This window comes from Aquarana catesbeiana, linkage group LG03 (genome assembly GCF_042186555.1).
Source record: "Aquarana catesbeiana isolate 2022-GZ linkage group LG03, ASM4218655v1, whole genome shotgun sequence".
Taxonomy (NCBI): Eukaryota; Metazoa; Chordata; class Amphibia; order Anura; family Ranidae; genus Aquarana; species Aquarana catesbeiana.
In genome coordinates, this window is record NC_133326.1 from 634,025,195 (window position 1) to 634,051,076 (window position 25,882).

General features: G+C 45.3%; 1 protein-coding gene across 1 annotated transcript in view; it reads right to left on the bottom strand.

The window, feature by feature from the left end:
- LOC141133239 (adhesion G protein-coupled receptor E3-like) overlaps positions 1-13,404 on the bottom strand; it is a 142,356-nt gene extending 128,952 nt beyond the window's left edge. Inside the window, exons 1-2 of the mRNA XM_073622497.1 lie at positions 13,310-13,404; positions 9,730-9,765 (exon numbers count right to left, since the gene is read on the bottom strand). Coding sequence (XP_073478598.1) covers positions 9,730-9,765; positions 13,310-13,340 — 67 coding nt within the window. The 5' untranslated portion in view covers positions 13,341-13,404. The remainder of the gene's footprint in view (positions 1-9,729; positions 9,766-13,309) is intronic.
- Between the last annotated feature and the right edge of the window lie 12,478 nt (positions 13,405-25,882).

Genomic DNA, 25,882 nt, shown 5'->3' on the forward strand with positions numbered 1-25,882 from the left:
TCGGAAACACTCGGAAATACTCGGAAACACTCGGAAATACTCCGTTCCGAATTATCCTCCTTTACATTGACTTGGTGAAACCCGCTTTGATATTCGAGTGCTTTGGATAACAAACATTCACCTGGAACGGATTATGCTCGTAATCCAAGGTACCACTGTAGTTGTATATAAACTGCACTTTTTATCTTTTTAAAAGTGTTTCCCAGTGCTAAATCTTTCATCCAATTTCTAAATTGCTGCATTTGTAAGTTTCAAAAGCCAATATAAAGGAATAGTAGTGGTAAAAAAGAAGCACTTGTGGGTTTTACTAATCATTTTTTTTGTATAATTGTCCTTTAAGGGGGCGTGACAGGGGGTTTGTCCTATGCCTACATAGGTGTCCCTCGTTCCCATATCAAAAAGTTGGGTGGTATACATACATATACTGTACAAACCTTCTCTACTTAACTGGTTCCCGACTGGCCGCCGCAGTTATACTGGGGCAAGATGCCTCCCCTGGGCGAGCCGTCGTAGCTGTACGTCGTCCCTTTAAGACGCTGTAGGAGGCGCATGCGTCCGCAGCGTGTCCCCAGAGCCGTTGTGAGTGCCTGGCGGGCACAATGACCGCCGGGCACCCGTGAACGTTCGTGACAAAGCGAGAACCGGGATCTGTGTGTGTAAACACACAAATCCTGGTTCTCTCAGGGGAGAGGAGACGGAGCGTGTACTCCTACTAAGTATGAACACAGATCGGTCTCCTCCCCTAGTCAGTCCCATTCCCCCCCACAGTTAGAACACACCTAGGGAACATAGTTAACCCCTTGATCTCCCCTAATGTTAACCCCTTCCCTGCCAGTGACATTTATACAGTAATCAGTACATTTTTATAGCACTGATCGCTGTATAAATGTCACTGGTCCCAAAAATGTGTCAAAAGTGTCTGATCTGTCCGCCACAATATCGCAATCCCGATAAAAATCGCTGATCACCATTACTAGTAAAAAAAATAATAATAAAAATGCCATAAATGTATCTCCTATTTTGTAGATACTATAATTTTTGCGCAAACCAATCAATATGCGCTTATTGCGATTTTTTTTTTTACCAAAAATATGTTGAAGAATACATATTGGCCTAAACTGAGGAAAAATATTATTTTTTTTTAAATTGGGGATATTTATTATAGCAAAAAGATATAGGGCGTTATTTACTAAAGGCAAATCCACTTTGCAATACAAGTGCAAACTGCAAGTGCAAAGTGCACTTGAAATTGCACTGAAACAGCATTTTAGCTTGCACATGATTGGATAATAAAATCAGCAGAGCTTCCCCTCATTTCAGATCTACCCCTCAGATTTACAGCAATTGCACTTGCAAATGCACTTTCAGTGCAATTACAAGTGCACTTTGCACTTGTAGTTTGCACTTGCAGTGCAAAGCGGATTTGCCTTTTGTAAATAACCCCCATAGTGTTTTTTTTCAAAATTGTCGCTCTTCTTTTGTTTATAGCGAAAAAAATAAAAACCGCAGAGGTGATCAAATACCACCAAAAGAAAGCTCTATTTGTGTGGGGGGGGGGGGGGGGGGAGTACGTAAATTTTGTTTGGGTACAGCGCTGCGCGACCGCGCAATTGTCAGTTAAAGCAACGCAGTGCCGTATCACAAAAAATTGCCTGGTCAGGAAGGGAGTAAATTCTTCCGGGGCTGAAGTGGTTAATTAGGAAATCTACTCCGTGACACAAGAAAATGTTGGGTGATTTAGCTGTCTACAATCCACCAAAAACTAAAATATCATACATGGATAGTCTGATCATTCAAAACTGATATTTGGTCTGCATGTAAAAATGCAATTTTGGTAGCTCCCCCTTTTATTTTTCTCTGTTAATATTTTTTATTTAAATTTTAAAATAAAGTAAAGGTACAAGTATATGTCAGGATTAACAGTCAGGATTGGACTATATCCAGCCCATCAAGCAATGATTGTCAAAGAGAAGACAGTGCACTAACTAGAAAAATCAATTGGATAACAGCCATACAGAGATATAAACGCTGTACAGCTTACATTTGCAGAAGAAGTACCGGTATATCCTTTTTGTCAGGCTATCCTCATTTAAGGCATTGAGCAGGTACCACCAACAGCTTATGAACTTACTACAGCAGAGAATAGCAAACCAAAATCCATAAAGACTAGACATTGATCCTTGAATATTGTAAAGTAGCATGTAAATAATACAGAGAGGGAAAAAAGAAGAAGGGATTGGAGTATAAAAAAAAGAGGTGCTTAAGAATAAAAGCAAAAGAAAAGAAAGAAAATAGTAGGCTGTAAAAGGTTGTTCCTTCCAATTCGGCATCTCAACCTTAGGGGTTTGTATAGGGGATTGTAGCTACTGTATAATATATAGGGGTTCCAGATTTTCCTAAATCTAATCTAATCCCAGAAGATACTAGTCAACTTCTCATGAAGCATTATCCAAGAGATTTTATTTTTAGTCATGGCTATATTTACCACTGGAGTTTCCATGTCTTTGCAATAGACATTATATATGGTGCAAATTTCTTCCCTGGGTTGCAGGAACGAAATTTGCATGATTCTCCCATCGACGCAGACAGTGCTGACAGGGGAATCCTTCCTGCCAAAACATTGTCTTCTCTAAGCTGGAGGGGGGGGGTCCTCCGGGAGAAGACACTGATTATTGCTAAAATCCGGCAAGCTGGTTGTACCCAAGTTGATCGACCAATCAACTTGGTACATTCAACCTCAAAGTGTTACTAAACCCAGTAATATGAAAATAGTTCAAACCCCCCACTCCCTCACCCAACGAATAAAATTCAAAGTACTAACAATTATTTACAAAGCCATCCATAACTCTGCCCCCAGCTACATCACTAACCTAGTCCCAAAATACCAACCAAGCCGCTCTCTTCAGTCATCCCAAGACCTCCTGCTCTCTAGCTCCCTTGTCACCTCCTCCCATGCTCCCCTCCAAGATTTCTCCAGAACTTCTCCCATCCTTTGAAACTTCCTACCCCAATCTTTCCGACTGTCCCCTAATCTATCCATCTTTAGGCGATCCCTGAAAACCCTTCTCTTCAAAGAAGCCTATCCTGCTTCTAACTAACGCTGTTTTACTTCCTCGATCAGCTCATCCCCCACAGCTATTACTTTTTGTATCAATTGACCCTTCCTTTTTAGATTGTAAGCTCTAAGGAGCAGGGCCCTCTGATTCCTCTTGTATCAAATTGCAATGTAACTGTAATGTCTGCCCTCATGTTGTAAAGCGCTGCACAAACTGTTGGCGATATATAAATCCTGTATAATAATAATAATAATAAACCCATTAATATGAAGATAGTTCAAACCCCCCCACTCCCTCCACAGTGCCCAGAGCTTATGAATCTTCTTTCTATACTAAAATACTGCCACTATACACCTTTTTGGCTGATCTGTATACCATGGTCTTGTGATAAACTGCAGGGTTTGCCCAAGTGCTGAGTGTTCGGGTAGGAGGAGATTTCCACTACAGCCTGTGTCCTCATGCTGTTATGGAAAATGGATCATCCATGAATCAAGATGTGACATCCCACCCACTGTGTTCTTTTTTAGTTACTGGGCATGGAGGAGGTGGGAGGGACTGGGATGTCATTTAGGATCTGTATACACGCCCAAATATGTGATGTCAAAACCATGTGACCTGAAAAGCTAAGCGCAACAAGGAAATGTTCTCTCCAGCTATAGAGACCAAACTGAGCATGTGCAGCTTTACTACTCTGACTGTGTCTTATCTGGAGACCCTGCGGGAGGAGAGGATCTGTGCATACAGGATAAAACAGCCGTTTTACACAATACAGAGGATTAACCCCTTAAGTTTCACAGTGAGTATAACAAGCATGCTATGCTGCATATACAGACAGATTTTACTGTTGTGGGTTTAGTAACACTTTAAATAAGTTGGCCAAAGTTTTGATAGACAACATCAGCATATCATCTGCAAAAAAAAGCACTCTTGTGAATCATGAAGGCACTCTGAATGCCGTGATTATCAGGATTAATTCGAATTGCTTTTGCCAACATCTCTATCTCAACAATGAATAACAGTGGAAACACTGCCTAGTGCCTATCTGTATGTGGATTATTTGCAATTTATGGCTTTGCATGATGTTATTGGCATTAGGATTCAAATATAGGGTATGTAATAGGGCGCAAAACTTAGGGTCAAAATTCCATTTCGTTAGAATATGGAAAAGATAAACCCAAAACATTGAGTCAAAAGCTTTATGTGGAGCTAAAGATAATAAAGTGAATAAAAGTGATAAGGTGATAAAAAAGAAAATTGAATAAAAGCATATCTGCACCCTCAGGGGAGACTTTCCACCTCTCCACTCCCACCCCCCTCCTCCCCACCACTGCCAGAATCGGGGTGTCTTTTTTTTATGTTTTGTTTTCTGTAATAAATCCACTGTGGCCCCATCCTCCCCTCACATGTCATTTGTCTAGGTAAATTCTGTGCAAGGTCCTCCCATTGCCTCCTGTGATATGCACATCGCATATCCCAGGAGGCATATTGTTTCATTCAGAAAGAAGGAGGGGGGCGCCGTATCTATAGAAGGCGCACCGGCTGAACTAGAAAGACCCGGCGCACCTCCCGATTATGTGACACAAAACCATGGTGGTGCAGGACCAAGAGGATCTCAGTGGACAACGCTGGATCCTCTGGGTGGATGAGTACCAGAAATGTGCCACCTGGACCACCATACCTGGAATTAAAGCTGAATTCCAGGTATGGATATTTTTTTTATAGATACAATGATCCATTTTGGACCAGTGTAAGCATGCATATGTCATACGTGGCCAATCCCCCTGGAAGCTGGAAATCTATTTAGTAGACTGCGGCACCGCTACTTTAGTGATCACCCGTATATGGCCCGTATATACTTACTTTGGCCCAAGCTGGACCAATAAAACTATGCAAAAATACAGGCATACCTGAAAATCTGCTTTTTAACATTAAAATGATATTCTATTGGCTTCCACCACCCACCAGCTCCCACCAAAACTGCTATAAATGATGTGTAGAAGTGCAGACAGGAACACAAATTCAAGTTCTACTCATGCCATTCACCAGCTAAGCAGTATACAGGGGGTCCCCTAGTTACAAACATCCGACTTACAAACGACTCCTACTTACAAACGGAGGGAGACAACAGGAAGTGAGAGGAAATCTACCCCTAGGAAGGGAATTTCACTTCTGTTAGAGTTATTATGGGGAAAAGGTACCTCCACTGATGCTTTATCACCAAGGCTTGTTTCCACAACAACCCAAAATTTTCAAAATCCAATTGTCATTGGGACAGAAAGTGAGGTGAAATCTTCTGAACAGGGGCACACACAGCAAAACAAATGTTACAGGGGTGTTAACCCTTCCCTATGCTATCCAAAAAGCTTAAAAATAGTTTTTTTGGCTGGAGCTACACTTAAAAAATGTACCTGTTCCGACTTACAAACAGATTCAACTTAAGAACAAACCTACAGTCCCTAACTTGTTTGTAACCCGGGGACCCCCTGTACTGTGCTAGCCTCCAATGAAAAAAAGAACATTTGGAATTATACTGATTTGATTTGATCTCAGTAGGCAAGCTTTCAGAATATCTTAGGTTTCATCAGACATGACATTGTATGCGTCTTAGTTCCAATATGAGATTTTCTGGTGCAATTTTTGATACAAGAGCACCCATTCTGAAAGTTTAAAAAGACTGTCACCAATTTAAAAAATACATACGGAGGGAACCAAAACATCAGGTATTTTCTTACTTGTAGTGCTTTTCATTTGCATAAATAATTTTTTAATCACTTGCAATGTGCCTTTGAGCATGCTAAAAATTTGACTACTGTACAGTATGTCAGAAAGATTACATATCCTAACCACAGCCACAGTTCCCCCTCTCTCCTGTCGTGTCCAGGGCCGTTTTATCGATTGGGCACGCTGGGCAGTTGCCCGGGGGCCCCACTTGCCTGGAGGGCCCCACCCAGTCCCAGGGCCGATCCTCAGCGCAGTAGCGCTGCAATCTGCTTCAGAAGACTGACGCCTTCGTGCACTGCAGGGCCGATCCCAGACCGGGCGCCAGAGAGGTGGGGCCGCTGAAGCGCCAGAGTTCTCTCCTCCCTCTTCCTCCTCTCTGTGTCCAGAGGCGGCTCCCTCCGCGGGTCACCGCTGCCGCTGTATCTTTCAAGGCTCAAGCCCGTCCCCCCTCCCTATCATAGAAGGAGAGCAGCGCCGGAGATCAGAGCGGCTGGTCTCTGTGTGGAGAGAGACCAGCCGCGCAGTGACATTGCTGGGGGGGGGCAGGTCCGTGCCTGACGTGATCTCCTCCACTGTTTTTCACTTCCGCCCAAGCCTGTCACCAACTGCTCTCCACCCGGGCGGCGCAGCTGCACACTGTCCTCTCCTCACTAGCTGCCGCCCGGGTGTTTTTATGTACGCTAATGGAGGAGGGGGGTCTGTACTAATGAAGGGGAGGGTTTGTCCTGGAGGGGTATATACTAATGGAGGAGGGGGTTTCCTGGTGGGGTCTGTACTAATGGAGGGGGGGGGGTTTCCTGGGGGGGTCTGTACTAATGGAGGAGGGGGGGTTTCCTGGGGGGGTCTGTACTAATGGAGGGGGAGTCTGTACTAATAGAGGGGGGCTTTGTCCTGGGGGGGTCTGTACAAATGAAGGGGGGTCTGTACTAATGTAGGAGGAGCGGTTTGTCCTGGGGGTCTGTACTAATGGAGGGGGGGGCTTTGTCCTGGGGGGGTCTGTACTAATGGAGGGGGGGTTGTCCTGGGGTGGTCTGTACTAATGGAGGGGTGTTTGTCCTGGGGGGTCTGTACTAATGGGAGGGGTTTGTCCTGGGGGGGTCTGTACAAATGGAGGGGGGGCGGTTTGTCTTGGGGGGTCTGTACTAATGGAGGGGGAGCGGTTTGTCCTAGGGGGTCTGTACTAATGGAGGGGTGTTTGTCCTGGGGGGGTCTGTACTAATGGAGGGGGGGTTTGTCCTGGGGGATCTGTACTAATGGAAGGGGGTTTGTCCTGGGGGTCTGTACTAATGAAGGGGGGGGTTCGTCCTGGGGGGTCTGTACTAATGGAGGGGGGTTTGTCCTGGTAGGGGTCTGTACTAATGGAGGGGGGGTGGTTTGTCCTGGGGGCGGCCTACACCCAGGAAAGTACACCCAGGACTCCAGAGGGAGAGGGCAGTGCTGAGGGAACACCATCAGAGAGAGAACCCCGCTGCCCTGCGCCACCAGAGGGAAAGCCACACAGCCTAGCCCCATCTATGGCGGAGAAAGAAATGGAGTCATTGCAGGAATACAGATCTGGGTGCTACCCAGCGGAGTCCCCACGGGCAATTCAGAGTGAGCTGACTCCTGATCAGAGGAACCATTGCTGTATTGCTGGGTCAGGTGAGAGGGCCGATCGGCCATTATCTACTAACGTCCGTAGGAACTGCAGTCTCTGACCATCTCTTGTATCATGTCTGCTGTCTCTGACCGTCTCTTGTACCATGTCTACAGTCTCTGACCGTCTCTTTTATCATGTCTGCAGTCTCTGACCATCTCCTGTATTATGTTTACAGTCTCTGACCTTCTCCTATATTATGTCTGCAGTTTCTGACCATCTCCTGTACTATGAGTGCAGTCTCTGACCGTCTCTTGTATCATGTCTGCAGTCTCTGACCCTCTCCTGTATTATGTCTGCAGTCTCTGACCATCTCCTGTATTATGTCTGCAGTCTCTGACCATCTCCTGTATTATGTCTGCAGTCTCTGTCCATCTCTTGTATCATGTCTGCAGTCTCTGACCATCTCCTGTATCATGTCTGCAGTCTTTGACCGTATTATGTCTGGGGGCTCTTTCTAACAGAAGCCCTCTCTGTGTGCATCAGAGAGACTCCCCTCCAGGTCTCATTAGTGTACTCTCTTCCTGTATTTTCTTTATTGTTAAGAGATCGTGGGAGGATCCCAGGGTAACGAAGACTTCTAAGGGGAGCATCTCTGTGTTTGAGTCATTGCCATAGAAACATTTGGGGAGGAGTTGGTAAGATGACCATGCCCATGTGGGGGCACCAGAAATATTTCTGCACCCAGGCGTCTGTGACCCTAGGATCGGCCCTGCGTGCACTGCACTAGTTGCTCACTTGCTAGAATCGCCGTCCGCCCAGCGTCTAGCTTAGCAACCAGTGACGTCAGTCAGAGGCCGCGGACGCCCCAGCATTCGTAGCGCACCGCGGCTAGTGAATAAGCTCCCCTCAACTCTGCTGTTCTTCAGACAGCGTGGCTACGAGGGAGGGGAGCGGTCTCAGCAGCGGAGCAAGACTTTCGGTTTCTGAAGAGGCTGCAAGGGGCACAGTGAGGCTGCAAAGGGCACAGTGAGGCTGCAATGGGGGCACGGTGAGGCTGCAATGGGGGCACGGTGAGGATGCAATCAATGTTGGCATAGTGAGGCTGCAAGGGGCACAGTGAGGCTGCAATGTTGGGCACAGTAAGGCTGCAATGGGGGAACAGTGAGGCTACAATGGGGGCACAGTGAGGCTGCAATGGGGGCACAGTGAGGCTGCAATGGGGGCACAGTGAGGCTGCAATGTTGAGCACGGTGAGGCTGCAATGTTGGGCACGGTGAGGCTGCAATGTTGGGCATGGTGAGGCTGCATTGTTGGCACAGTGAGGCCGCAATGTTGGGCACGGTGAGGCTGCAATGTTGGGCACGATGAGGCTACAATGTTGGCCACAGTGAGGAATTATACTTTAATTCTTGAGAGTAGGTGCGAAAATTGGGACAGGCTTGTAGGGGCCCCAGTGCATTACTTTGCCCAGGGGCCCATGATGCTGTTAAGATTGCCCTGGTCGTGTCATAGTGTTTTCCTTTTCTGGGAGTTTCTATTTACTGAGAAAGAGTGAAGGTGAATACTGAACTGCCACTTCAGTCTACTGTGGTCACTGCCATCAGATCCAAGATGGTGCCACCCAGCAGCAGTCTCAGGGCTTTTGGATGTCTATGCAAGGAAGTCTTTTACAGGTAAATAGCATGCATAAAACATGGTAAATGCGCATATAATCTTATGGAAAGATTTTTGTTGAAGCGAAAGGTCTGGCAACAGGGGCTCTGTAAGACCACCACTATTTTAGACTATGTAGAGTACAAGCTAGATCACTATTAAGCTTGTACTTTAAAGGTTTCATCAAAGCTCTCTTTGAAATAGTGTTGTTAAAACATCTTGTACATACCGAAGCCCATTTGTAAAAGGACTAATTACAGAAACCCTTTATCCAAGAGGTCCCTGGGGCTACCAAGAAAACAAATAAAAGGGGTGGTTTAAGACTGCATTTGCATTTGAGTTGTGTGTCTTTGGTTGCTTTGCATGTTTGTTTTTTTTGAGTGTTTGCACAGCTATTTTTTTGCAGGCTTTTGAGGCTTGAGCATTTCTTTTCAATTATTTGTAGCCAATGAAGGGCTAAATACTAGGGATAAAAATGCTTGTTATGTTTGTTTTCACACATTTTCTTTTCTTTGCATGTTCAGGCAATTTTCAGATGCTCCTAATGAAGCTTATTGGGGCCAAAAACACTTGAAGCTTGCAGCTTGTAGCTCAAAAGAAACTCATGTACCTTTTCAAGCTAAGAGCTTCAAGCTTTATGTGGCACTACACTCAGGTGTGAACCCTTATCAATACAAAATCAATAACATACAATAAAGATTCATTTTCCCAGGAACTTACCAATTACACCAAACCATTGTACTGCAATACAGACACCTGAGGAAAAAAAAAAGAAGTTTCTTGTTGTGCATTCTGTGTCTAGGGTTATACCACCCCATGTACATTGCTCTATTGGTTTCATGCAGATCTCTCTTTTGCTTTAAGGCTATTTTCACACTGGGGTGTTGGGGGCGTCGGTGGTAAAGTGCCACTTTAAAGCGGTGCTTTACCGTCATTCTTGCATAGGTTTTCGGCCGCTAGCGGGGCGCTTTTAAACCCCTGCTAGTGGCCGAAAAAGGGTTAAAATCACCCGCAAAGCGCCGCTGTAGCGGCGATTTGCTGGCGGTTCGGTGGTGCTGCCCATTGATTTCAATGAGCAGGGGCGCTTTAGGAGAGGTGTACAGTGGGCACGGAAAGTATTCAGACCCCCTTAAATTTTCCACTCCTTGTTATATTGCAGCCATTTGCTAAAAGTTCATTTTTTTCCTCATTAATGTACATACAGCACCCTATATTGACAGAAAAACACAGAATTGTTGACATTTTTGCAGATTTATTCAAAAAGAAAAACTGAAATATCACATGGTCCTAAGTATTCAGAACCTTTGCTGTGACACTCATATATTTAACTCTGGTGCTGTCCATTTCTTCTGATTATCCTTGAGATGGTTCTACACCTTCATTTAAATCCAGCTGTGTTGATTATACTGATTGGACTTGATTAGGAAAGCCACACACCTGTCTATATAAGACCTTACAGCTCACAGTGCACGTCAGAGCAAATGAGAATCATGAGGTCAAAGGAACTGCCTCGAGAGCTCAGAGACAGAATTGTGGCAAGGCACAGATCTGGCCAAGGTTACAAAAAAATTTCTGCTGCACTTAAGGTTCCTAAGAGCACAGTGGCCTCCATAATCCTTAAATGGAAGACGTTTGGGGATGACCAGAACCCATCCTAGAGCTGGCCGTCCGGCCAAACTGAGCTATCGGGGGAGAAGAGCCTTGGTGAGAAAGGTAAAGAAGCACCCAAAGATCACTGTGGCTGAGCTCCAGTGATGCAGTCGGGAGATGGGAGAAAGCTGTAGAAAGTCAACCATCACTGCAGCCCTCCACCAGTCGGGGCTTTATGGCAAAAAACACCTGAAGGACTCCAAGATGGTGATAAATACGATCCTCTGGTCTGATGAGACCAAGATAGAACTTTTTGGCCTTAATTCTAAGCGGTATGTGTGGAGAAAAACAGGCACTGCTCATTACCTGTCCAATACAGTCCCAACAGTGAAGCATGGTGGTGGCAGCATCATGCTGTGAGGGTGTTTTTCAGCTGCAGGGACAGGACGACTGGTTGCAATCGAGGGAAAGATGAATGCAACCAAGTACAGGGATATCCTGGACGAAAACCTTTTCCAGAGTGCTCAGGACCTCAGACTGGGCCAAAGGTTTACCTTCCAACAAGACAATGACCCTAAGCACACAGCTAAAATACCGAAGGAGTGGCTTCACAACAACTCCGTGACTGTTCTTGAATGGCCCAGCCAATGCACTTAAGAGACTTAAACCCAATTGAGCATCTCTGGGGAGACCTAAAAATGGCTGTCCACCAACGTTTACCATCCAACCTGACAGAACTGGAGAGGAACTGCAATGAGGAATAGCAGAGGATCCCCAAATCCAGGTGTGAAAAACTTGTTGCATCTTTCCCAAAAAGACTCTTGGCTGTATTAGATCAAAAAGGGTGCTTCTACTAAATACTGAGCAAAGGGTCTGAATACTTAGGACCATGTGATATTTCAGTTTTTCTTTTTTAATAAATCTACAAAAATGTCAACAATTCAGTGTTTTTCTGTCAATATGGGGTGCTGTATGTACAATAATGAGGAAAAAATGAACTTAAATTATTTTAGCAAATGGCTGCAATATAACAAAGATTGAAAAATTTAAGGGAGTCTAAATACTTTCCGTCCCCACTGTATAGATGCGGCTTGCTGCAAAGATGCAGCTTGCACGACTTTTTTTTATCATCCTGCCAGCACACCGCTCCAGTGTGAAAGTCCTCAGGCTTTCACATTGGAGTGAGAGGAGAGGTTCTTTCAAGGCGCTATTTTTTGCGTTATAGCGCCTATAAAGCAACTCAGTGTGAAAGTAGCCTTAGGATACGCTACAGCGGCACTTTGCAAGCAGTTTTAACCCTTTTTTGGCCGCTAGCAGGGGTTAAAAGCGCACCGCTAGCGGCTGAAAACCTCAGCAAAAACTACGGTAAAGCACCGCTAAAAATTTACAGCCGATGCCCCCAATGCCCCACTGTGAAAGTAGCCTAAATGTTTCATGGTCACTAAGCATGCCCCTTACTTATTCATTCCTTCTAGACTGCTTTAGCACTCAATTAAAACCCATTCCTCATTAGTATGACTGCAGAAGGAATTTGGTTACACTTTAGAATGAATTCCTAAAGAATCAAGAGAAGTTGTCATTTATGAGTGGCCACCTGCCAAAATACTTCCTGTTTTTTTGTGTGCGACTACACAGTCATTGTAGAAAGATGCTCCAGCCTTTACCAGCTCTTACTGTGCACATGTGTCACTAAGCCCACCAATTCCTATGGCTAAAGCTGTACTGCTTTGGATGGCTGGGAGTCGCCACAAGTATGGGTCTATGTCATAGAACTTTTTTTTCTGCAAAGGCTGTGTGGCTCTTGTTAAGGAACTCAGGAGAAGAGCTAAAGGTAAGTATTTAGGTTGATGGCTGCTTGGGGGGGGGGGGTGGTAGAGACATTTAAAGAACAAATTTAACAAAGTTCCTGTCTATTATTACAATGCACACACAACTCCCTCTCTCCACCATAGCAATGCACACACACTCCATGTCCACCATAGCAATGCACACACAGCCCCCAAACCACTAGAGTAATGCATACTCAGTCCTTTGTCCACCTTAGCAATGCACATGCAACCCCTATCCATGACAGAAATGCACACTCAGCCCCTATTCCACCATAGCAATGCACACTTAGTTCTCAGTCCACCATAGAAATGTACACTCAGCCCCCAGTCCACCACCATAGCAATGAACACTCAGCCCCCTGTCCACCATAGCAATGCACACTCAGTCTCCAGTCCACCCTAGCAATGCACACTTAGTCCCTAGCCCACCATAGCAATGCACACTTAGTCCTTAGCCCACCCTAGCAATGCACAATTAGTCCCTAGTCCACCATAGCACTGCACACTCAGCCCCTGATTCACCATAGCACTGCACACTCAGCCCCCGTTAGTCCCTAGCCCACCCTAGCAATGCACACTTAGTCCCTAGTCCACCATAGCACTGCACACTCAGCCACCGATCCACCATAGCACTGCACAATCAGCCCCTGATCCACCATAGCACTGCACACTCAGCCCCTGATCCACCATAGCACTGCACACTCAGCCCCTGATCCACCATAGCACTGCACACTCAGCCACCGATCCACCATAGCACTGCACACTCAGCCCCCGATCCACCATAGCACTGCACACTCAGCCCCCGATCCACCATAGCACTGCACACTCAGCCCCCGATCCACCATAGCAATGTACACACAGACCGTTGTCCAGACACTCACCCCATAGCAGTTGTCCTCTTGAGCTAGTCATTGTGTTATGATATATAGATAAGCACTGCACTAAGGATATTAAATAGAGAAGTTATCTCTGAACCTAAAAGGATGACCACACTCTAGTTATATCACAGTTCCTCACTTAAATTTTCAAAAAAGGAAATAAAAATTCTTGCTGGATGATCATTTTTTTTTCCCTTATAAAAAAATGTCATAAGGTTGTAAATATGATTAGGTTCTGAAACACACAGAGATAAAAAAAACAAAAAACCTTGTATAGTTAGATGAATACATTTATTATAGGTCTCAATTAATAAATAAAATTACTCAAGAGGAAAATAAAACTGTATGTAAAGCCAACATTTTTATTTTCTTTAGCTTTTGAGTGGAGCAGTGGTGTTCAATTTATACAGAGCATAAGGGTCATATACATATCCACAAGTCAAGTGGAGGGCTGCATCTAAACCTTTTTTTTTTTTTTTTTTACAATTTCCAACTCAAAAACTTTAGGCAATAACTACACAAATCATAATAAAACCAGGCATTTATAAATAGAAAAGCATTCTTCCTTGTCAGTAAAAATAATCCTCAGTGCTGTTGTCAGTGGCAATAATAATAATAACCCATTTCCTTTATGGGTGTCAATGACAGTGGCAGCAATAATACCTCCTCCACCTGTCTGCCACATACCCGCAAATCCAGTCACTGGCATTGCCAGTGACTGCCACCTATTTGCACTCGACCTACCTATCCTCCACCACTCTGGTTGCACTGACATTGTACCTGGCTGCCACCTAGCCTCCATCATTCTGGTGATAGGAGTGAACCAGGCTGTCACCTAGCTATCCTCCACCACACTGTTTGCATTGACGTTGTTCCTGGTGGCCACGTAGCCTCTACCATTTTGGTGACACTGGCAATGTGCCACCAGGTAAGTGACCCATTTCCCTTGTTTAGTACTGACCAGCCCAGACTCTTCATTTGCGCCCTGTAACTCAACCTTCTAGGCTATAGACATGTGTTGCCGCAGTACCCACTTACCCAAGAGCCATCAAATTGCTGCTGGTCAACCTGATGAGAGTTCTATACAGAAGTCATTGCAACAAAAACCTGTGGCTGCCTGGCCTACATTTTACAGAGACCACTGCCCAACCCTGTCTTCTGCCTAGTGAAGCATCTGCTCTGAAACAGTCCTTGCAGAGTCCTCCAGGAGCATGCAACATGTGAGACCTGCCCAGGGGGGCATGTGGACGCTGTAAGCAAAGTGCAGGGAAGGTAGACACTGTATACTTGGCACCCTGCCGCCACTGCATATTATACACTGCAACTCAAGGGTCGTAAATGAAGGTCCCCCTGGCCATGAGTTGAATAGGCCTGAGATAGAGTATGGAATCATCAGGACCTCTGTTAGGTTTCTTTTTTCTTGCTGTGTGTCTCCCATCAGGGAGATTTCCTTTTACTTATTGTCCCAGAAATGCAGCAATAGAAGATCACTGCCGAGCAAGGGGATATCCTATTTTAGACATTTCTCACCAGAGCATTGGAAGATTTTCCCTCACCTCCTGTTTCAGTGACAACTTTGATGGATTTCCAATCACCTTCTGTACTAGGACAGCTAGAGAGGGCAAATCTCTACAGTGGGGACTAGGGATGAGCCGAACACCCCCCGGTTCGGTTCGCACCAGAACCTGCGAACGGACTGAAAATTTGCACGAACGTTAGAACCCCATTGACGTCTATGGGACTCGAACATTCAAAATCAAAAGTGCTCATTTTAAAGGCTAATTTGCATGGTATTGTCCTAAAAAGGGTTTGGGGACCCGGGTCCTACCCCAGGGGACATGTATCAATGCAAAAAAAACTTTTAAAAACGGCCGTTTTTTCGGGAGCAGTGATTTTAATGATGCTTAAAGTAAAAAAAAAAAAAGTGAAATATTCCTTTAAATATCGTACCTGGGGGGTGTCTATAGTATGCCTGTAAAGTGGCGCGTGTTTCCCGTGTTTAGAACAGTCCCTGCACCAAATGTCATTTTTAAAGGAAAAAATCTCATTTAAAACTGCTTGCGGGTTTAATGTAATGTCGGGTCCTGGCAATATGGATGAAAATCAGTGAGACAAACGGCATGGGTACCCCCCAGTCCATTACCAGGCCCTTTGGGTCTTGTATGGATATTAAGGGGAACCCCGCACCCAAATTAAAATAAGGAAAGGTGTGGGGCCACCAGGCCCTATATACTCTGAACAGCAGTATACAGGCGGTGCAAACAACACAGGGACTGTAGGTTTGTTGTTAAGTAGAATCTGTTTGTAGTTTTGAACAGGTACATTTTTACCGTGTTTAGCTCCAGCCAAAAATCTTTTTTAAGCTTTTTGGAAAACATAGGGAAGGGTTATCACCCCTGTGACATTTGTTTTGCTGTTTTTCCTCCTCTTCAGAAGATTTCACCTCACTTTTTGTCCCAATGACAAATGTTTTTTGAAAATTTGGGTTTTTTTGTGGAACAAGGATTGGAAAGCATCAGTGGAAAGGAGAAATGTTTTTCCCATATTAACTCTTACAGGAGAGAATTTCCCTTCCTAGGGGTAGATTTCATCTCCCTTCCTGTTGTCTCCTTCCGTTTGCAAGTAGGAGTCATTTGTAAGTTAGATGTTTGAAAGTAGGGGCCTGCCCTATATACTCAGAAGAAATTTGGGCCTTAGGTGTTGTTGTGGCCACAACACTGTAAGCCCTCACAGGGCCCTGCTGTGAAATATTAGATCAAGAATTGTAATTACATGCCCCTGTTGAACAGGGGCAGAAAAACTGGGCCTTTGGTGGTGGTGGTGCTGGTGCCACAACACTGTAAGTCCTCACTCGCTCTTGGTGGGTGCAGAAATGGGCCCTGCTGTGAAATATTAGATCAAGAATTGTAATCACATGCCCCTGTTGAACAGGGGCTGAAAAATTAGGCCTTAGGCACTGGTACTGGTACCACAACACTGCAACCCCTCACAGACACTCTAGTTGGAATGCAGGAACGAGCCCTGCTGCAAAGTATTGCATCAAAAATTGTAATTACACGCCCCTGTTAAACAAGGGCTGAAAAATTGGGCCTTAGGCACTGGTGCTGGTGCCACAACACTGCAACCCCTCACAGACACTCTAGTTGGAACGCAGGAACGAGCCCTGCTGCAAAGTATTGCATCAAAAATTGTAATTACACGCCCCTGTTAAACAGGGGCAGAAAAAATGGGCCTTAGGCACTGGTGCTGGTGCCACAACACTGCAACCCCTCACAGATATTCTAGTTGGAATGTTGAAATGAGCCCTGCTGCAAAGTATTGCATCAAAAATTGTAATTACACGCCCCTGTCAAACAGGGGCTGAGAAATTGTGCCTTAGGCACTGGTGGTGGCGCCCAGAACCAAAAATGTTCTTACAAGCTATCAGTGTGATCATTGAGGAGGAAGAGGATAATTACTCAGGGATAGTCACTCAGCATCAGCATAGGCAGTCTTTGAAGGGATCTGAGATTTCAAAAAAAATTATTCGGTTACATCAGCATCAGGTGCTTGGTAGCTGGTGGTGATCCAAGACTGATTCATTTTTATGAAGGTCAGTCGATCGACCGAGTCGGTGGACAGACGCACCCTGTGATCGGTTACCACGCCTTCAGCAGCACTGAATGTGCGTTCCGAAAGAACGCTGGATGCAGGACAGGCCAGTAGCTCAATTGCATACTGTGCAAGCTCTGGCCAGTGATCCATCCTCAAGACCCAGTAACCCAGAGGATTTTCTGTGGGAAAGGTGTCCAAGTCTGATCTTGCCCCTAGGTATTCCTGCACCATGTAAAACAGACGCTGGCGATGGTTGCTGAAACCGATCATACCTTGGGGCTGCGGACAAAAATATTGTCTGAACGCATCGGTCAGACGGCCACCTTCTCCACCGCTCCTTCTTTGACTGACCGAAGCCTCAGCAACACGTTGTCCAGAAATAGGAGTTTGTAACCTCCCAGTCTCTGGGAACCCGTTGCACAGACCTTTCTGCAAGGCCTCCCGAAGATGTTTCATCCTCTGCTCCCTCTGCGATGGCAAGATAAGGTCCGCAACCTTACCCTTGTAACGTGTATCAAGGAGGGTTGCCAGCCAGTATTGGTTCTTCTCCTTGATACCACGAATACGAGGATCCTTCCGCAGGCTTTGCAGGATCAGGGAGGCCATGCAGCGTAGGTTTGCTGAGGCATTCGTTCCGGAGTCCTCTGGGTCACTAAGGACGACATGGTCCGCAGCCACCTCCTCCCAGCCACGTACAAGTTCATGTGTTTCTTGGGACTGATCCCTTAAAGACTGCTGCTGATGCTGAGTGCCAGGCTCCACCTCCATACTGACACAATCTTCCTCCTCCTCCTCGTCCTCTTCCTGTGTGATCGGCGGGCACGCAGGAACACTGTCTGGATAAAGGGGGCCTTGAGAGCTAAGGAAGTCCTCCTCTTCCTGCCTCTGTTCTGCCTCAAGTGCCCTGTCCATTATTCCACGCAGCGTGTGCTCCAACAGGTGGACAAGGGGGACAGTGTCACTGATGCATGCACTGTCACTGCTCACCATCCTCGTGGCCTCCTCAAATGGGGACAGGACAGTGCATGCATCCCTGATCATGGCCCACTGGCGTGGGGAAAAAAAAACAAGCTCCCCTGACCCTGTCCTGGTGCCATAGTCGCACAGGTACTCATTGATGGCCCTCTGCTGCGTGTGCAGCCGCTGCAGCATGGCCAACGTTGAGTTCCACCTGGTGGGCATGTCACAGATTAGGCAGTTCTTGGGCAGGTTAAACTCCTTTTGGAGGTCCGTCAGCCGAGCACTGGCATTATATGACCGGCGGAAATGCACACAGAATTTCCTGGCCTGCCTCAGGACATCCTGTAAGCCCGGGTACCTGCCCAAGAACCGCTGCACCACCAAGTTAAGGACGTGAGCCAAACAGGGCACATGGGTCATTTGTCCCTGTCGGAGGGCAGAGAGGAGGTTGGTGCTATTGTCGCAAACCACCATTCCTGCCTTAAGTTGGCGTGGCGTCAACCACCTCTGAACCTGCCCCTGCAGAGCTGACAGAACCTCTGCCCCAGTGTGGCTCCTGTCCCCCAAGCACACCAGCTCAAGCACCGCATGGCATCTTTTTGGCCTGCGTACTTGCGTAGCCCCTTGAACGGCTACAGAGCACTGCTGGTTCCAAGGACAAAGCACAGGAAGAGGCCATGGAGGAAGAAGAAGAGGAGGGGGTGGAGGAGAGAGGTGTGTCACAATCATTAGTATTTTGGAGGCGTGGTGGCGGAACAACCTCCAACACTACTGCACCTTGTCCTGCATCCTTCCCAGCTGCCAGCAGAGTCACCCAATGCACCGTGAAACTTAGGTAACGTCCCTGTCCATGCCTGCTGGACCATGAGTCAGCGGTAATATGCACCTTACTGCTGACCGCCCTGTCCAGCAAGGCATGGACATTGCCTTCCACATGCCGGTAGAGAGCCGGAATCACCTTCCATGAGAAAAAGTGGCGTTTGGGTACCTGCCACTGAGGAACCGCACATTCCACAAACTCACGGAAGGGGGCAGAGTCTACCAACTGAAAAGGCAGTTGTTGAAGTGCTAGCAATTTTGCCAAGCTAGCATTCAACCGCTGGGCATGTGGATGGCTGGGAGCAAACTTCTTTTGGCGGTGCAGCAGCTGGGGCAGGGAAATTTGCCTGGTACAATCTGACGTCGGTGTACCAAAAGCAGATTGCCCACAAGTACTTGGCTGTGACACACCTAATTCTACACCTTCATTCTTCTCAGTGCAGGTCTCCGAGAGGACTGAAGGTATAGTGGGGTTGGAGATCTCAGCTGATGAGGAGCAAGGAGAGGTCCTCTTTGTTCTTTAGTGTGGGTCTTTTAGATACGCTTGCCAACGAACTGCATGGCAGGTCAACATATGTCTGGTCAAGCATGTGGTACCCAAGCGGGAGATGTTTTGGCCACGCGAGATACTCTTGAGACATATGTTGCAAATAGCAGTGGTGCGATCTGATGCACTCGTCTCAAAAAAGGCCCACACCAAAGAACTTTTTGAATAACGCGCAGAGACTGCAGCGCCCTGCACATGTGGAGCTTTGGGGTGTGATGCAGTCAATGTGCTGCCCTTAGGCTGGCCCCTGGAGGGCATCCTGCCTCGTTGGTGATGTGCTGCCTCCTCCTCCTCTCTCCTATCAGGCACCCACGTTGAGTCAGTGACCTCATCATCCCCTCCCTCCTCATCACTGGAGCAAACCTGGCAGTATGCTGCAGCAGGGGGAGCATGACTGCCAGATTGCTGTCCTTCTTGGGCACCCCCTCTGTCCGTGCTCATGTTACTGCCTTCATCGAGCTCAGTATCATCATCAGAGCCTTCCAAATGCTGGGCATCCTCCTGGAGCATGTACCCAACACTGTGGTCAAACAGTTCGAGGGACTCCTCAGGAGGACATGGTGGGGCTAGGGAAGGAGTCACTGAAGACATTGAGCTGAGGGAAGAGGCCGCTGCTTTGCCAGACAAAGTACCCTGGGCATGGGTGATGGAGCCCTCTCTTATTGGCTTGTGACTGTCTGCCTCTCCTTCTTGGCCTTCCAGACATACTAATGGCCTGTAGCTGCACTAAGCTGGGATATATATATATATATATATATATATATATATATATATATGTACTGATACTGCAGCTAGCAAAATCAACTGCCTGCCTGTAGTGTGAGAACACCACCAACCTTCTACAGGTAGCTTTAGCTGAACACTGTGAGGTGGACGCACCCCACTAACTTGTAGGTTTAGCTGAACACTGTGAGCAGGATGCACCCCACTAACTTGTAGGTTTAGCTGAACACTGTGAGCAGGACGCACTGCACTAACTGTAAATAGTCTAGCTGCCTGACTGTGGTACTAATAGGATCAAAAGAACAACAGTAATTTTCTTCAGGTAGCTGTATATACTGTAACAAGACAAGCCTGCCTGTCAGTAAGAAGTTAACAGGAACGGATCTAGCTGAACACTGTGAGCAGGACGCACCCCACTAACTTGTAGGTTTAGCTGAACACTGTGAGCAGGACGCACCCCACTAACTTGTAGGTTTAGCTGAACACTGTGAGCAGGACGCATGCCACTAACTTGTAGGTTTAGCTGAACACTGTGAGCAGGACGCATTGCACTAACTGTAAATAGTCTAGCTGCCTGACTGTGGTACTAATAGGATCAAAAGAACACCAGTAATTTTCTTCAGGTAGCTGTATATATTGTAACAAGACAAGCCTGCCTGTCAGTAAGAAGTTAACAGGAACGGATCTAGCTGAACACTGTGAGCAGGACGCACCCCACTAACTTGTAGGTTTAGCTGAACACTGTGAGCAGGACGCACCCCACTATCTTGTAGGTTTAGCTGAACACTGTGAGCAGGACGCACGCCACTAACTTGTAGGTTTAGCTGAACACTGTGAGCAGGACGCATTGCACTAACTGTAAATAGTCTAGCTGCCTGACTGTGGTACTAATAGGATCAAAAGAACACCAGTAATTTTCTTCAGGTAGCTGTATATATTGTAACAAGACAAGCCTGCCTGTCAGTAAGAAGATAACAGGAACGGATCTAGCTGAACACTGTGAGCAGGACGCACCCCACTAACTTGTAGGTTTAGCTGAACACTGTGAGCAGGACGCACCCCACTAACTTGTAGGTTTAGCTGAACACTGTGAGCAGGACGCACCCCACTAACTTGTTGGTTTAGCTGAACACTGTGAGCAGGACGCACTGCACTAACTGTAAATAATCTAGCTGCCTGACTGTGGTACTAATAGGATCAAAAGAACACCAGTAATTTTCTTCAGGTAGCTGTATATACTGTAACAAGACAAGCCTGCCTGTCAGAAAGAAGATAACAGGAACGGATCTAGCTGAACACTGTGAGCAGGACGCACCCCACTAACTTGTAGGTTTAGCTGAACACTGTGAGCAGGACGCACCCCACTAACTTGAAGGTTTAGCTGAACACTGTGAGCAGGACGCACCCCACTAACTTGTAGGTTTAGCTGAACACTGTGAGCAGGACGCACCCCACTAACTTGTAGGTTTAGCTGAACACTGTGAGCAGGACGCACCCCACTAACTTGTAGGTTTAGCTGAACACTGTGAGCAGGACGCACTGCACTAACTGTAAATAGTCTAGCTGCCTGACTGTGGTACTAATAGGATCAAAAGAACACCAGTAATTTTCTTCAGGTAGCTGTATATACTGTAACAAGACAAGCCTGCCTGTCAGTAGGAAGATAACAGGAACGGATCTAGCTAAACTGAATACAGTGTATATATATATATATATATGCAACACCTGGGATGCATATTTATACACAATACACTGTAAGTGCAGCTAACTGACTGACTGTTCTGCCTAATCTATCTAACTCAAATCAAATGTCACTGTCTGTCTCCCTCTCTCTCTCAATGAACGCCGGAACACACACTACACAGGGCCGCCATGCAGGCGGCCTTATATAGTGTGGGGCGTGTACTAAATCCCCTGAGCCATAATTGGCCAAAGCCTCCTTGGCTTTGGCCAATTACGGCTCTCTGTTCAGACGGCGCTGTGATTGGCCAAGCATGCGGGTCATAGTGCATGCTTGGCCAATCATCAGCCAGCAATGCACTGCGATGCCGCAGTGAATTATGGGCCGTGACGCGCCACATGAATTTGGCGCGAACGGCCCATATCGTTCGCAATTCGGCGAACGGGCGAACAGAAGATGTTCGAGTCGAACATGGGTTCGACTCGAATACGAAGCTCATCCCTAGTGGGGACACAAACAGCAATAAAATCCTGATACAAAGTCTAGAACTGGCCGTACACTATGTGAAATTCGCTATGTAGGTGGTTATGTCAGTCCCTTCCCACCCGACATCCTTCAATCCAAAGATCAAAGGGGCCAAATGAAAAATACACCTGAAAAGCAGTTGCATGCAATCAGATACAGACATTGTTTGGGTACATTGACCAGCCGGACCAATAAACCGTGACAATATATTACATTTTTGTTTTGAGGTTTAGATATGCTTAAAACTGGGATGGGCTTTAAAATTAACTACAAACTTGCTTTTAAAATGGTCATCTATACCGACTACATGGGTTGGGAAAATAAATATAATAAAGATGGCCATACTTCCTAAATTCCTGAACCTTTTCACAGTTCTTCCAGTACACATCCTGGCTTATTTCCTTAGAATAATACAACAAACATTTATAAAATTTACTTGGGGGAAACTCAAACCACGAATATCTAGAGAAATCTTATTCCTTCCCAAAATCCATGGCCTAGGATTTCCAAACGCTTCATTATATTATAAAGCCACACAACTAGCACAATCCATAAAATATCACTCCAAAACTGAGATTCCCCAGTGGGTTACCATTGAAGCAATAGATTGTGACCCTTTCTCCATACACACCATTTTATGGTTACGTCCCATAGATCGTAAAACTTTAAAAAACCCAATCACTAAACATTCTCTAGCTATCTGGGATAGACTCAAAATCTCTCATGGTCTGCAATCCAAACATAATCCACTTCTCTTTTCTCAAAAACCCAGCTTTCTATCCAGCATGGACTTATCCCAGATCTTTTCGGGCTTGGTCCAAAGCAGGTATAACATGTTTACATCACATGATCCTAAATACAACAATCCGTCCCTTCCCAGACTTATGCAAGTCTTTTGGGCTCCCCCAATAAGAAATATTTTGTTCCCCTCAAGTTAAGAACTTTTGTATTCCTTTCCTAAGCATTGACGACTCTGTAGATGATTTTACTAAGTTTGAAAATATATGCATGAAAGACCCTCATGCCAGAAGTCTCATATCAACAATATACTCCACATTGCTTGTTAAATCAAATGTTAAATTACCATCTTATGTGGTGAAATGGGAAAAAGATCTTGATCGAACTATAGATAAAACAGAATGGTCTGCAATCTGGTCCAATATCAAATCTTTTTCTCCTAATGTGATAGATATTGAAACCACCTACAAGGTACTCTCACGCTGGTATTTGGTTCCTGCTACAATAGCTAAATTCGCGCCTGATTACTCAGGTCTTTGCTTTTGTGGCTGTTCAGAACAAGGAACATATATACACATGTGGTGGAATTGTTCTATTATAAAAAAAATTCTGGAAAAGGTTTTTTTTACTTGCTTCAGAAATGTTTGAAATAACAATAATACCAGATCCAGAAATTGCCCTTTTAAATATAAAACCTGATTACATGACTTTTAACCTCCTTGGCGGTATGATTATTTCGGATTTTAGGTGCTGAAAGCGGTACAATTATTTTGCATGGAAATTTGGCGTTTTATATTGTAGGTCTGTAAATCTTAACAATAACACACTTAAATCTGTCCAAACCAGAGTCTAGTAGATATCCCGGGTATGATAAATTTTGAAACACAAAAACATAAATTATAATATAATAAATAAAAATAAATAATAAAAAAAAATTTAAAAAAATAGTAATAAAATAAATTTCCCCACAATTCACTATCGCTCAGTTCTGCAAGTGTTCTAATTTACTATCGCTGTTTTCTAGCTGGTCTAAAGCCACTTTTGACGTAAAGGGACACTTTTTGGTTGCTATGGACAATCTCCAGTTTCCAGACAGAAAGAACAGTGTATATCATGTAAAACTGCATGCAGGGCATGGGACAAAGCACTGGGGACAAAAGGGATGTGAAATCATTTCATACAGTACTGTAATCTGTAAGATTACAGTACTGTATGTGTTATGATTTTGACATTTTTTTGAATTTGCCGCCAGGCTCCGCCCCGTGCGTCGCGCCGCTCGCAGGGAACGGAGCCTGGCACGGAGAGGCTTCGGAGGAGGACGGAGCCCTCGGACACTGCGGGGGACATCGCAGGATCCCGGGGACAAGGTAAGTAACGCCACCCCAGGATCCTGCAATGCGATCCCGAGTGTGGCTCGGGGTTACCGCTAATGGTACTGAATTTTAACCCCGAGCCACACTCGGGAAAACCGCCAGGGAGGTTAAACAATTCAAGCTATTCATACAACTTATGACGACCGCGAAACAGACAATAACTAAAGCAAGGAAAACTCCCTTACTAAACATAGAAGAAACCAAGCACAGAATGAATCATCATTGTTGCATCTAAAAATGGAAGCCCTAAATAAAGAAAATCTGAAAGGATATGAAGGTCTATGGAAACCATGGATCACACATTGTTTACATACAAACTTTGACCACCAGGTACTCCAGTCATGGTAACTAACATTTTTATATGCAACATTGATAAAACTATAAGAATAGATTATGCTTCCGGAACACCCCGTGCCCTCTGTCCCCCCACCTTTCCTTACTTGTATTTTCTTTCTTTCTTTTTTCTTCTCTTCCTTATTTCTCTCTTATTATTATTTCATAAAGTACCTAACCGCAACAGGTGATATTGAATATATTTAAAATATCACACTCAGTAGTTTGATACATATACTTTATTCAATTGCTTAACACACATAAGAACTCAGACACAAATATACCTAATTTTCTTTCATTAACTGATAATGATCCTCTAAATATTAATGTAAGCTAACATTGAAACAGTCTAAAAACTCTGTATCATTTTGATAAATAGGGAACTTATCTAACATTAATTTTACCATCTGTGTGTTATATTAATACAATGCCGTAACCTGCTTCTTTATTTTACATGTAACTGCTAAAATACCTTTAACCACTTTAAAATCGGATCTCTTTTTTAGATGTGGTGTTTACAAGTTAAAAACCCTTTTTTTTTGCTAGAAAATTACTTAGAACCCCCAAACATTATACATTTTTTTCTAACACCCTAGAGAATAAAATGGCGGTCATTGCAATACTTTCTGTCACACCGTATTTGCGCAGCGATCTTACAAGCGCACTTTTTTTTTTAAAAATACACTTTTTTGAATTAAAAAATAAGACAACAGTAAAGTTAGCCCAATTTTTTTTATATTGTGAAAGATGAAGTTACACCGGGTAAATTGATACCCAACATGTCATGCTTCAAAATTGCGCCCGCTTGTATAATGGCGACAAAGTTTTACCCTTAAAAATCTCCATAGGTGACATTAAAAAATTCTACCGGTTGCATGTTTTGCATTACAGAGGAGGTCTAGAGCTAGAATTATTGCTCTCACTCTACCGATCGCGGCGATACCTCACATGCTTGGTTTGACCACTGTTTTCATATACAGACGCTACTCACATATGTGCTCGCTTCTGCACGTGAGCTTGGCGGGATGAGGCCATCTTCCCCTCACTCGTCTTCGTGCACAGCTAGGGAATGGACCCGATCGCCTCTGCCGCTGCGGACGGCTCCTGATCGCGGGGGCCCTCTCCCGCCGCCAATAAAAGTGATCTCGCAGAAAATCCGCTGCAGAGACCACTTTTATCTTGTAGCAGACCGCCGGCCGGACACTAGCTGTTATGGCAGCTAGCTGCTGCCATAACAACGATATCCTCCTTCAAAATAGGGACGTACATCGGCGTGCGGCGGT